Raw genomic sequence first — 13,958 nt, forward strand, 5'->3', positions numbered from 1 at the left:
GTGCCACACATTGGAGGAAGCTCTCAGTAATAACAGGGTAGCAAAACGGCAGTGCATCAGCATGGTCGCAGCTATGAGCTGAAACTGCAGAAATAGAATATATATATATATATATATATATATATATATTATATATATATATATATATATATACACATACATATATGTAATGTACATGATATACATTATATTATATATATATTACATATTATATATATGTTATATATATCATATATATTATATAAATATTACATATATATGTTATATATTATGTATATATTATATATAGATATATATAAATTAGAGAAAAACCACTATTATGCAATTCAAACAATGATAGACATAAACCAAAACATAAATGAAAAATGAAATATATTTTTTAAAACAACTAGATCACAAAAAGTACAAAAATGAATAAACAATATATAAGTAAAAAAATCTACGTACGTTTCATGTCTATAATTTAAATTCGAATTACAATTAAATTTAAATTTAATCAAAAACAATTCAGTTTAAAATTATAGTCACTCTTCAGGTTAACAACAATAATAACAATAATAGTTAAATAAACAAGCAAATAGAATTAAACAATATTTCTTAAAGAAATAAAATCATGATTTTCTTATAGAAGAAACTCCATTAACTAAATTTGAAACTTAAAACATTCGGACCAGTTACCTACAATACATTTATTATGTTAAATATTTAAGGTAAAAAAATAGAGTAAACAGATAGAAAAACGTATTTATCTATGAAGAAATAATTTAGTTTAATAAAAAAAACAATAATAAACTATAGAATATCTTTAACCTAGCTATACTCTAATATTTAATTACCAAACTATTTTACAAAACAATCACTCTTAATATTTTTAGATTTTAGTTCACATATAATATAATTATAAAATAATAAATTTATATAAAAGTACGTATCTAAATTATAATCAACAAATATATTAATTAAAAATCTACATTTTTTCAATCAATAAACATATAAATAATTAGATAAATAAATTACTCCTTTATTACTTAAATAAATATTATAGATATCATTCCGAAAATATTTATGAAATAAAAAATAAAGCTAAATATTTGTAGTTTTCATTGATAAAATGCTTCCATCTGTTTGTTCTATTTCTTTAAGCCACGTATTCACGAGTAAATTTATAAATGCTAAGTCATACGTTTTTCATAATACACCTTTTGGAGAGATAAGTAGACATTTTTACTTAAGAAATATTAATGTACTCTATATAAGTATTGATTGTTAAATATGAATTTCTAATTTTTTTTATTTGTTAATGATAATTTAGATACATACATTTATTTAATTATTTTTATTTTATAATTATTATATCTGAACATAAATTGTGAAATATTAGTTTGTCACTTTGTGATTTAGATAGTGAAAATGTTTTAGTATAACTAAAAGTTCTTATTATATTTCTAGTACTATTAAATTTAATAATAATAATAATAAGTACTTTTTTGCAAGTAATTTTATAAACGATAAATTATACGTTTTTACTTTGGGATTTTTCATTTCTTATTTTTTATTTCATAAATATTTTCAGAATGATATCTATAATATTTATTTAAGTAATAAAGAAGTAATTTATTTATTTATATGTTGATTGATTGAAAAATAGGGATTTCTAATTTCTATATTTTTTAATTATAATTTAGATATGTACATTTATTTAATTTTATCATTTTATAATTATTATATGTGAACTAAAACCTAAAATTATTAAGTGTGATTGTTTTGTAAAATAGTTTGTAATGTAAAATATTAGAGTATAGCTAGTGAAAAGATATTCTATAATTTGTTAATGTTATATTTAAAACTAAAATATATCTGAGATCGTGTGCTGGAACGAAAACAATTGCAGCATGGAAGGTGTTTATAAGCCATTTAAGAAACACATAAAACCGATAGATTCACTTCAACATTTAAATTTAATTTGTCGAAATATTTTTGTCACTTTAAGACCGCGACCTGTTCACTGACAAAACATCGTATGCAAGTACATCTCCATAAAATATATCTTCACAGATAAATACATTTTTCTATCTATTTATGCTATATTTTTACCTTAGGTTTGAACATGATAAATGTATTATAGACACCTGGTCCTACTTTTTAAGTTTCAAATTTAGCCAATGGAGTTTCTTCTATAAAAACAATCATGATTTTATTTCTTTAAAAAATATTGTTTAATTCTATTTGCTTATTTATTTAACTATTATTGTTATTATTGTTGACCTGAGGAGTGACTATACTTTTAAATTAAATTGTTTTTCGATTAAATTTAAATTTAATTGTAATTCGAATTGAAGTTATAGCCATGAAATGTATGTAGTTTTCTTACTTATTATATATTGTTTATTCATTTTTTTGTTCTTTTTGTGATCTGGTTATATGTTTTATAATATATTTTATTTTTTCTTTATGATTTGGTTTATGCCAGTCATTGTTTGAATTGCATAATTGTGGTTTTTCTCTAATTTATATATATTATATATTTATATTGTGAAATTTGATTTAATCCTTTCATTACCAACCTGGCTGAAACTGGCTCTGGCTCTGAGTACAAATGTCTTATTTTCATAAGTTTTGAATTAAAATCTTCCACCAAACCTTAGTCATAATCTATGTTCCTAACACTAGCTTAATGATAACTAAGTTATTTTACAAAATTCTTTGTTATATTTTAAGTAATTTAAAGTATCACAGAGCATCTCAAAATAAATGCAGTAACAAAAGGGTTAATACTAAATTGAATTTTTCCCTGTAAGTTTGGAGTTATACTCCATAATATATATATATATATATATTATATATATATATATATATATATACACACACATATAGGGAGAATTCACAAAAAAACAAAAGATGAAGACAGGTGGTGTAGAAAACAAACAAATGTATTAATATAAAGCTCAGGAATTGAAAGTCTTTAACATATATATCTATATCTCTCTATATCGTTCATGTTGAAGATAATTATTTGGTTATCATCTGTGGTGGTGGTGGTGGTATTGGGAATGCCAGATACTTCCTCCATGTTGCTGTTCCTTGATTGGTCACCATTTCTAGGTGTGGCAGTTGTACTGGTGGTAAAATACGTTGCAGGTCTGGTCACTCTATCTGTGTCTATGCTTTGTTCATTATCTATGGCAGTGGCACTGGGGTGAACAGTGATGCTGGTCCTGGACTGGTTATTATGTCTGGGTGTGGTAGTTGTACTGGCGTGAGGTCTTGTTAATCTGCTAATATTGCTTTTGGATGGTACTTTACTGTTAATATGGATAGCAGGTCTGAGTATCACTGTAGCCTCATAGATGACCCCTTCAGCCTCACATCAGCCTCCTACTGGACAGTTATTGTATACCCTGCAAGAGCAACCTGGTACGTGTTAAAATGATTTTTATGTTAGGTGCACAACTAAAGGGGACTCTTAGGTTGTGTCTGTTAAATAAATACCTGTATCTATGTGTGTGTATGAAATGTGTGTCTATCAATCTAAGGAAATTTCAGACATTGTGTCTATAATAGAAAGGATTATTATTATTATTAATACCCATGCCAGTTCATGTAAAAAGCATCTATGCTGGTGTCACATAAAAAGCACTCAGTATATTTTGTATACTGGCATTATGAAGGGCATCCAGCCATAAAAGCCAAGCCAAATCAGTCTGGAACCTTGTACAGCTCTCCAGCTAGCTCTTTTCAAACTGTCCAACTCATGCCAGCGTGGAAAACTGATGTTAAATGACGATGATTCGCCCATCACTACATGTATTTTGCCCCTTGCTATGTTCTGAGTTCAAATTCCGCTGAGGTCGAATTTGCCTTTCATCCTTATGGGGTTGATAGATTAAGTACCATTTGAGTACTGGGGTCGATGTAATCGACTATCCCATTCCCCCAAATTTCAGACTTTGTGCCTATAGTAGAAAAGATTATTATTATTATTATTATTATTATTATTATTATTATTATTATTATTATTAGAAATCATTAGCAGAATCGTTAGCATGCCAGATGAAATGCATAGTGGTATTTTGCCCGTTGCTATGTTCTGAGTTCAAATTCCATCAGGGTTGACTTTGCCTTTCATTCTTTCAGGGTTGATAAATTAAGTACCAGTTATGTACTGGGGTCAATGTAATCGACTGATCCCCTCCCCTAAAATTTCAGGCTTTGTATCTATAGTAGAAAGGGTTATTATCATTATGAGAAAAAGAAAGAAAGAAAAACCAAGATTGTAATCAAGAAGAATTAACCATCTTCATCTTTGAAGTTCTCTTGAAACTACCAGTGTTACACTACCAGATATACTGCTCTCAATCATTTATGTTGTAATATCACAAGTGTTCTCACAAAATACTTTAGTCTACTTATCTCCACAGAGATCTAATCCTTTCTGACAGATAAAATAATGGAGTTGCTCTATAATTAACTAAACCCTTTGAAGGCTGTTCCCCAACATGGCCAGAAAGTTCAATGACTGAAAGTAGTAAAACACAATGTCTTTGTGTGTGTGTTCATACAGTTTCTCCATTTTTGTTTCATGAATGCAGTTTTGTCTTTCATTTTACAGTCATTAAATTTTTTTTTTTGTAATTCTAATGATCTTGAAATTATAATGTAAAATCGTTTTTTTTCCCCTTTGGAATTTTGATTTTCAGATACGACTTGCTTTCAAGGATTTTTTGGATTTGCTGATATGCAACCAATCTTACGCCATTTCTGTGTGTATCATTTGAATGCCCCCGGCCAGGAGGAAGGAGCTCTTCAGTTGAGACCAGAGTCAGTATTCATCTTTTTTTCTCTACTTTCTAAATATTATATATTGCTGTAAATTGAAGTCAGTGTATTCTGTATGTGTGCAATTAACATAATAGTTTTTGGAAGTTCAGCTCTTTTAAAAGAGTTCTCTTTGACAAGAAGTGGAATATTTTAAATATATTGTTGCTGCATATTTGAGGACATTTAAATAACAGGAAGCCATTAACCTCCATATGTTGCTGTTTAGAGCTTGGACATCAACTCTGATTGAACAAATTTATGATCAAAAGTTTTCCAGTTGCAACCATCCTGTCATTTTTCTTTCCAAGAATAATGTATACGGAACCTGTTATCTTTCTTTTACAAGAGAGTAGGTTGGACTTGAGGGAAATTTAGCTGCTTTATCTATAGATTGTAATTGCATGGAGGTTCTCTTATTGACTTGCTGGACCTTCATCTTGTTTGGCAGTGCTACTTATTTAAGCTTATTTCAACTGCTATGAATTTATGAGAAATTGATCTTGTTTTTTAATGTTGATTAGATTGAAACATTTTAAAATGAATCTAGTCAGCATAGATTATATTTCAATAATGATATGTAGACAAGTGTTATCCTGCAAATGAATGTGTGTGCATATGTTTAGGTTAAATGCCACACTTGAAAATATGTATGATTCAACCATTTGGAATTGGTACATTGAAGTTACCAGAAATATAATTGATTTTATAATTTGGATTGACAACCAAAGTGAATGTTAGGGTATAAATCAGTATCCATTAGTAATACTTTGACTAGAATTTAATACTTAGAGAAAACAAAATTTTGGTTCCCAACCAATATCTCAAGCAACAATATATGTAAATTAAGGCTTTCAGAAATTTAATGTTTCATCTGATAGATTTATTTGAAAGCTGTTCAAGTGTATGTGATATTGTACATTTTGATGCTATCGTCTACCAATGTACTGCTATGCATGCACCTCCCTATATATTGTTGTACTCATGTTGTTAAAAGCCAAAAGGAAATTGATAGCTTTTTTTAATCATTTACTTTTATTTTAAAATATATGTATTTTTCTTTTTGGCATTTGAAAACTGTTGAACTGTATTTGTAATCATGTGAAACCTTTTTATTTTTAGAACTTGTCTTTGTTGTTATTTTTATAATTGCATTTGTTCTTTGAAGTGTATCAGTACAAGTTTCCCACTTATTTTCTCATATAACTACAGTTCTGTTGATAAAGACAAAACTACCCAATCCAAAAAGCAAATTGATTATATTTTGTTTTGATCACACATAATATTTTATTGTTAAACCTCAAAAGATTTTATTTAGAAATAATAAATTACTGCATAATATTGTTGCCTAAGTTATCAAAATGAGAGATTTGGTAATTGAATGATTAGGGTGTTAAATTTAGTGCAGATTACAGATTCCTGTTCTTCAGGTTGTGCTCACACGGTATATATATGTATATATATATATATATATATATATATATATATATAATATATATATATATATATAAATATATATAGTGGCTGAGGAAATTTCTGTATGGGTTTGATAAATTTGCAGATTTAGACATTTCTATAATTATTGTGAAAAAATATTGTTATGGCCTGAAAACTTTTTAGATATCAGCTTTTATTATAAAAAGTTATCAGTTTGCTTTTAATCATTACTTCAATACATTCGCTCTATTTATAATTGATTCATTTCTGCTGTATTAGTAATGTTCACAGTTTATCAGAAATACCTGGCACTGAATTAAGAACAATGAAACATTTGATCAATCATTATGTTCTGTTCAAGCTGTGCTACTAGCTTTAATTTCTGCTGTTGAGCAAAGCGAAAATACTCTACATTACTTTATTAGTCAGTTAAACTCAAATATAATATTCTCTTTATAACTGTGTGGTTAGTATTAGAAACCTGTCAGTAACATATTTGTTCTGTCATATAATTATCTGAATAATCAAAACCCGTATAACTCCCAGGAGCATAAAAGGCTCTGTAAAATATGCTTTGCAACCATATGGTTTTGGATTTAGTCTCAATGCCCTGCATTAATGGCAAGAATATACTTCTGTAGCCTCAGGCTGATCAATGCCTTGTGAATGAATTTAGCAGATGGAAACTGTGTGGAAGCCTGTCATGCACATATGTGTTTGTGAGTGTGTGTCTGTGTATTTTTGTTTTCCACTGCTTGACAATCAGTTTTGCTTTACTTCCATCCTTTTAACTTAGTGGTTTTGCAATGAGAGACTGATAGAATTAGTAGATGGATTAAAAAAAAAAAAAGGAAGCACTTGGGTAGATTTGGTTGAGTGAATCTTCAAGGCATTGCTCCTGTATGGCCACAGTTTAGTGACTGAAACAAATAGAAGGAAAGAATCTGCAAGAATATTGCTGGTAAAATGCACCCAGCACATTCTATAATGTAGTTGTTGGTGCTATAGAAACCAAGCCAAATCAGAACCTAGTACAGCTCTCCTGCTTGCCAGCTCTGGTCAGTCTGTCCAACCCATGCCAATATGGAAAATGGACATTTGATGATGATGATTTATAAATGGTCTCAAAAATCTTCAGATGTTGAACCCATGTCAGCATGGAGAAAACAAGTTTAATGATAACATCAAGGAAATAGTTGGGACCAGCTTTTGTTCCATAATCATATACTCCCTGCGATTTTTCTCCTTTAGTTAAAATATATAATAAAATCAAATAGTTAGACTTCAGTTGGATTTTAAATTTTGTTTTACTTTGAAAAGAGGGTAAAATGACTTACATGTTAAATGGTTTGGCAGAAGAGCCTGAGGTTACCTGTCTGAAGAACACAGGCTAGTTTGATAATAGTAAAAGAAGCAGATGGACAATACATTCTGTTGGGAAGAAGTTCTGTCTTCTTTGCTTCAAAAGCTTTATGCAATTAGAAATCTCCTTCAATAACAGAACATGCAATGTTTAATTAAGAGGGAAACTAAATTTTAGAGTAGAGCCATGGCTCTTAGCTGACTGCTGTGAACTGCCTTCTAACATGTGGACAATAAATATTTGATAATCAGCCATAAAAATTATATATTTATAGTTCTTCAATTTCACTATTGGTAGACCATATGGACTGTGTTGTTACACAATTCTTCTAATCCATGGCTAACTTCATCTTTTTTAATTTTCATTACTGTAAGGTCTGTTTAAAGTTTAAATGGTTATGTATTCTAATTGTTGGATACAATTTCAAATTATATTTATCTATTTTCTGTATGGCTTACATTGTAAAATAAATAAAAAAAAAACTCAGAGAAAAAAAGAAAAGAAAAAATACAAAAAAAAATGAGATCCCTCCTAACAGAATAGCTTCTTGATATAATGTATATTCTTATATAATTTGCTAAAGTTGAAAGCCTAGTGTTACATTATGACTAGTTTCATCTGCTGTAAGATCCATACAGTTTTCAAAGGTATGATCTGCACAAGCATGTTGAAATCATTGGTTTATGTTTTCAGTTCTTTTCAGCCATTCACTGGTGATTTATACGAAAATTAACAAATGGCTTTTTTTTTTCCATACTGAATTAATGCGTTATCACTACGGTTGGAATTATTAGTTCTACACTGTACGTGAGCAATCTATTTCTGCACAACTAGTTTCAGGTTTTAAGCCTCAGTATTGCTGCTTACAACACAAGTTGTATGCTAAAAGAATTCTGTAGATTCTCTAATATTTTACTGAAGTACTCACTCTAAAAAGACACTGCTGCATGTGAAATAACCTGCCTTTCAGTCTAGCATGTAATAATACATAGGTTTGCTTTTCACCCATCCACTCCATTCAAACATTCATTTCCTTCAATTAGTTTTGTTATTTCTATCATTAAATGTTGTAGGATAATTCCTTTTTGTCATCCAGCATGATTTATTTTTATTTGCAATTATTCAACATTGTTATTGGTCTCCTAATTTTCTCAGTGATATACTATAAAAAAAAAAAAAATTAAACAAAAACAAAGATATAGATATTCCAACATTATTACTCCTTTAACAGATTTTTTTTTTGTGGCTGTGAGGTTAAGAAGCTTGCTTTCCAACCACATAGTTTTGAGTTCAGTTCCAATCTGTGACATCTTGGGCGAGTGTCTTCTACTATAACCTTGGCCAGCCAAAGACTTGTGAGTGAATTTGGTTGATAGAAATTGAAAGAAGCCCATCGTGTGTATGTGTGTGTGTGTGTGTATATATATGTATATATATATATATATATATATGTATATATATATGCATGCATAGTTTTGTGTATGTGTATCTTTGCTTTGACATCATGTGATAGTTGTAAACAAATGCCACCATCATACAAGTGGTGTCCTTAATTTTCAGTCTTCTGTGGAACTGTCTGGCCATGGGGAAACAGATGAGGGTTGGCAACAGAAACAATGTCCAACTGTTGAAAATCTGCCTCAACAAATCCCATCTGACTCATGCTAGTATGGAAAAGTGGATGTTAAAATGAAGACAGTGATGATGAGGAATGCTTACACAGTGTTATTTCTCTTTCTCTCATACTTTCTCGCTCAACCTCAATCTCTCTCTCTTTCTCTCTCTCTCTCTCTCTCTCTCTTTTCCTACATGCACATTTTTACCCTTATTGTTTTAAAAATCTTGAAAACATTTGCTTTGTTTTTGTTACTGGAGCAAATAACTGAATTTTTTTTTTAGAATATCAGTGAGAAATAGTTTCTCTTGAGTATCTAGTTGAAAAAAAATTTCTTGTCCAGTCATGTCTTTGCTATTTTGTTGCTCTAAGACTATATGTAGTGTTAAGCATATGTGCTGTTTTAAATATTATTAGGCAAGATGCCCTTGGTAATCCTGAAACCCTTAATGGGAACAGGTCAGTATGCAGTTCTTCTTAGATTGTAGTCTTACACAACTAGCGTCTTGCTTGCTATCACCTTTACAGCAGTTTCTTTTCCCCCCCATCCTGCTTTCACTGCTATATATATATTATTATTATTTTAAAATTTACCCTTCTGTTTTCTGAAGTGATGATAATCCTAGTTAAAATAGTTGTTTAATAATGATTATATATTTTATACATTGCATGTTAATTCTATTTTTAAATTCCAAATTTAACTTGTAAATTCTTCATTTTCAGGAATATTATTTTTTAATTACTGTTTAATTCCTTTTAACCTGCCCCTTTATTATTATTATTATTATTATATTATTATTATTATTATTATTATTATTATTATTATTATTATTAATTATTATTTATTATTATTATTATGGCCTAGTGGTTAGGGTGTTGACTTAAGATCGCGAGATCATAATTTCAATTCCTATTGGCGACCAGCTGGCTGAATATCTGTTGTGCATAACATAAACATGTTCTTCATGGTATAAATGTTTTACAGTATTATAAGGGGGAACCAGTCTCACCATTCATGGTATGTGTGTACTTATATAGAATTATACTACAGGGTGATTCAAAGGTCGACATACATAGGAAAAATTTATTTATTTCTAAGAAACAGTTTATAAGAACATTTTTTATTTAATAGGCTCTATATGGTTTCCATTGTTTTGAATACACATTGCAATACGTTTACCCAACTCATTGTGAACTCGTAATAACACATCTGGTGATACCTGTTGTTGTTGATACATGGAGACTTGAATCATGCTGTTATGAAAGTGTATTGGTTTCCTTGTGTTGTAGAATTAAAGTGTAGGCCATAGGTACAATACTTTTACTTTTCAATATTTTACACTGCTAAGGTGGTGAACTGGCAGAATTGCTAGCACGCTGGGCAAAATGCTTAGTGGCATTTTGTCCATCGTTATGTTCTGAGTTCAAATTCTGCTTGAGTCAACCTTGCCTTTCATCCTTTCAGAGTCAATAAAATAGGTACCAGTTGAGCACTGGGGTTGATGTTATTGATTTACCTCCTCCTCTGAAATTGCTGGCCTTGTGCCAATATTTCACACTGCTCAGATGGTGGCCTGGCAGAATTGCTAGCACACTGGTCAAAATGCTTAGTGGCATTTCATCTGTCATTATGTTCTAAGTTCAAATTCCGTCAAGGTTATCCTTTTGGAGTTGATAAAATAAGTACCAGTTGAGCACTGGGGTTGATGCAATCGACTTACTCCTCCCTACAAAATTGCTAAGCTTGTGCCAAAATTTGAAACCAACCTTTAACACTGCTGTGAATTAATAACCAGGTGAAATATTTAGAATATTTCCATGTTAAAAATGAAAGATTTTTTTTTAGTTTCCTTATTAAAAATAATAAAAAAAAAAGCTTAATCACTTCAGACTCTTTGTTCACAATTGTTAGTTGTCCATGTGTTGATGGAACCCCAACTGTTCACTAAATTTGCCACTGAACTCACTGCAGATCTTAATCCTTCTTTTAGCACAATCTTTCTGCAATTGATTGAAGTCAAACTAGAATTCAGTATTGCACATTCTCATCATAAAATACTGTTTGCTATTATTTTTCAGTGCATTGTTTCAGCAGTATTTTCTCACACAATTCTGATTAATTTACTTGTATCTGGAAGTATCTTATAAATTCCTGTTTATGTATCATAGAAGCTGAATACATTTCTTGTCTTGTCATAAATGTATTACCACCAATCATTGCTGCTTCTTAAATCTTTCTTGCACACTTTATTGTGTTGACTTTTTCGGTGACTTGACCTTCAATAATAATTATTTCACAATTTCCACTTTCACTGTACTTACTTTGATATTCTCTCCACTAAGTATCCTCAAATGTACCACAATGCATTTCATCTCCAAGAAGGGCTGCTTCTCTGACCTTCCTAGGTATCGATTAATTGTTTTCACTTCCACCATGCAAAAAGCAGTCACTGACATTCAGCGTCTTCAACGCTTTGAGTCTCTTTCTTTTCAGAGACCTACTTGATTATTTGATTCTCTAGCAATCCTTTACCCTTGGTGAAAGCTCATTGAATACTGCTGTCATTTCACTTGATATCAGCAAAGCATTTGACTATAACTGACATTAGAATGTCCTAGCTAAGCTGCATGTCTCTGAGCTTCATTTGTTATTCATCCCTTGGATTGAAAGCTTTCTGTGAGATTATACCATCATGGCAAGCACTAGCAAGGGCTCTCTATAATCTACATTCTGTCAACTCCAGTGTCCCTTAACCCATTAGCATTTAAAGTGGCTATATCCAGGCCATATATTTTACCTGTCTTATGTTCAAACCAGCCAAATCAGACCTCTTACACCAACCCTACAATGTTATTCTAAAAATAAACAATCACATCATTGGAATTTCAGAGTTATGAGATAATGCAAGATTAATTCAAAACAAGGTGAATAAATAAGCATTACATTTGACAGTAATCTGAATGCTAAAGGGTTAAGATTCACTTATGTTCCCCACATTCTTCTTCTCAGGCATTAAAGACCTGCTGGCTGTCATACCTAAGAGTGCTCATTCCTATGCAGGTTATACCATTCTTCATTTTTCTTCAAACCTTCCTTACACAGGCATCATCTACATATAATCTAGATATGTAAATGAAAAACCTGCCTTGCCTCTTTGAATAGAGACCTTGAAAACATTCCTTACTAGGTCATATATTGATCTTGTCTCTTTGAAAATATTCACAGGTTCAATCTCAGATCTTATTTTAGGAACGAACTTGTACCCCTTTGGTTTTAGATATCATACAAAACTATCCAAGTTGTGAAATGTGTTAGATTCACTATCTCTAATTATCTTTCTTGGGCGTCTCGCATCAATAACATAGTAAAATTTGCATCCCAAAGATTCACCTTAATCTTCAGGGTCTGAAAGTACTTTGTCTCCAATCAACTGCTGACTTTTTTCCAAAGTTGTAAGATCTACAGTGGAAATACTGCTCTCACATCTAGTACATTTCCACCACTACACATGCAAACATCTCTAGCTGCATTGAAAAGGTCACTTGTTTGAATAGCAAAAATTTACCCACTTACTACAACGTCAGGCCAGATGCAGTGTCTCTCTACTAACCCTCTTCTATCGCTATTACAATGACCTCTGAACTAGCTATTTTCCCCATCATCCACACCTTACTGTATCCATCCCTTTAGGTCTCCACTAAATACTTTATCCAAATCTTCCATTGAAGAACACTAATAGATTTCTGTTTCCTGCTTTGAAATAATTTCCATCCATTGTAAATCCACCAAAGCTTATTTGATTATTCAAATTACTCACTCCTGCACACCATATCTAATACCTTTCCTAATAATTCTTTCTTTTTGGAACAATGGATCTTGAAGCACATAAAGCTATAAATAATAGCATTAAGGTTGATTATGGGACACAAACCCAAGTCTACTGTAGATATCATGCCTTCAGGAAATGTGGGTTTGCACCTGATTTGCAACCGTCACCTTTTTCTGTCCAGAAGAGTTTTTCAATCCAATATTTAAGTGCTATTATTTATAGTTTTATGTGATTCAAGACCCACTGTTCCAAATAAATGAAAAAAAAAAAATGTTCTTTCACATTCTGTTGATGATAGAATTTATGTCATCAACAACCTTACCTAATATTTTCTTTTTCACAGAATGGTATCTTTTGGATATGTAGTTTTCTATATGTATTTTTTTCTCTGCCACTTACAAATGTACAAAGATTCAAAGTGACAATTCATTATACTAACCTCATTCAATTATGCTTAGACTAAAAACAAACAAACAAAAAAAAACCTCTTTTGCCGACCACTAGAGAAGTACTTCTGTAAGTGAGTTTAATATTTTTAGCCTGTCTCAAGATGTAAACAAAATTGTTTTTCTATTTCTAGTATAATCATTCCTAAGTCTTCTGTATGACCTTTCATTTATACTCTGTAATTAGATTGTCCTTATCTCAATAGTGTTGATAAAATGCTCAAGTGTTCCTCTCACCATTCCTCAACTGCAATTAATTCTCCATATTTGTTTACTTGTTTACTTTATTCTAGAGACTATAACTTGTGATTTGTTTTGCTTTTTTAAATTCCTTTGTATAATAGAAAAGCTCTGTGCTTGCATTTGCCCATGTACACCTGTCTCTTTCTTTCTCTCTCTCTCTTAAATAGTGTAATTGCTTATATTTTTATGAATGGTTTTGTCTGGCAGAA

General features: G+C 30.6%; 1 protein-coding gene across 10 annotated transcripts in view; it reads left to right on the top strand.

Annotated features, from left to right (window-relative positions):
- LOC115209509 (protein NDRG3) overlaps positions 1 to 13,958 on the top strand; it is a 141,017-nt gene that overhangs the window by 79,502 nt on the left and 47,557 nt on the right. For 9 of the 10 annotated variants that reach the window (XM_029777985.1, XM_029777977.2, XM_036505190.1 and 6 more), the window contains 2 exons: positions 4,698 to 4,818; positions 9,648 to 9,689. In XM_029777985.1, the coding sequence (XP_029633845.1) occupies positions 4,698 to 4,818; positions 9,648 to 9,689 (163 nt within the window). The remainder of the gene's footprint in view (positions 1 to 4,697; positions 4,819 to 9,647; positions 9,690 to 13,958) is intronic. The other variant, XM_029777956.2, reaches the window with a different exon arrangement.

The sequence above is a fragment of the Octopus sinensis genome, linkage group LG1, assembly GCF_006345805.1.
Source record: "Octopus sinensis linkage group LG1, ASM634580v1, whole genome shotgun sequence".
Lineage (NCBI taxonomy): Eukaryota > Metazoa > Mollusca > Cephalopoda > Octopoda > Octopodidae > Octopus > Octopus sinensis.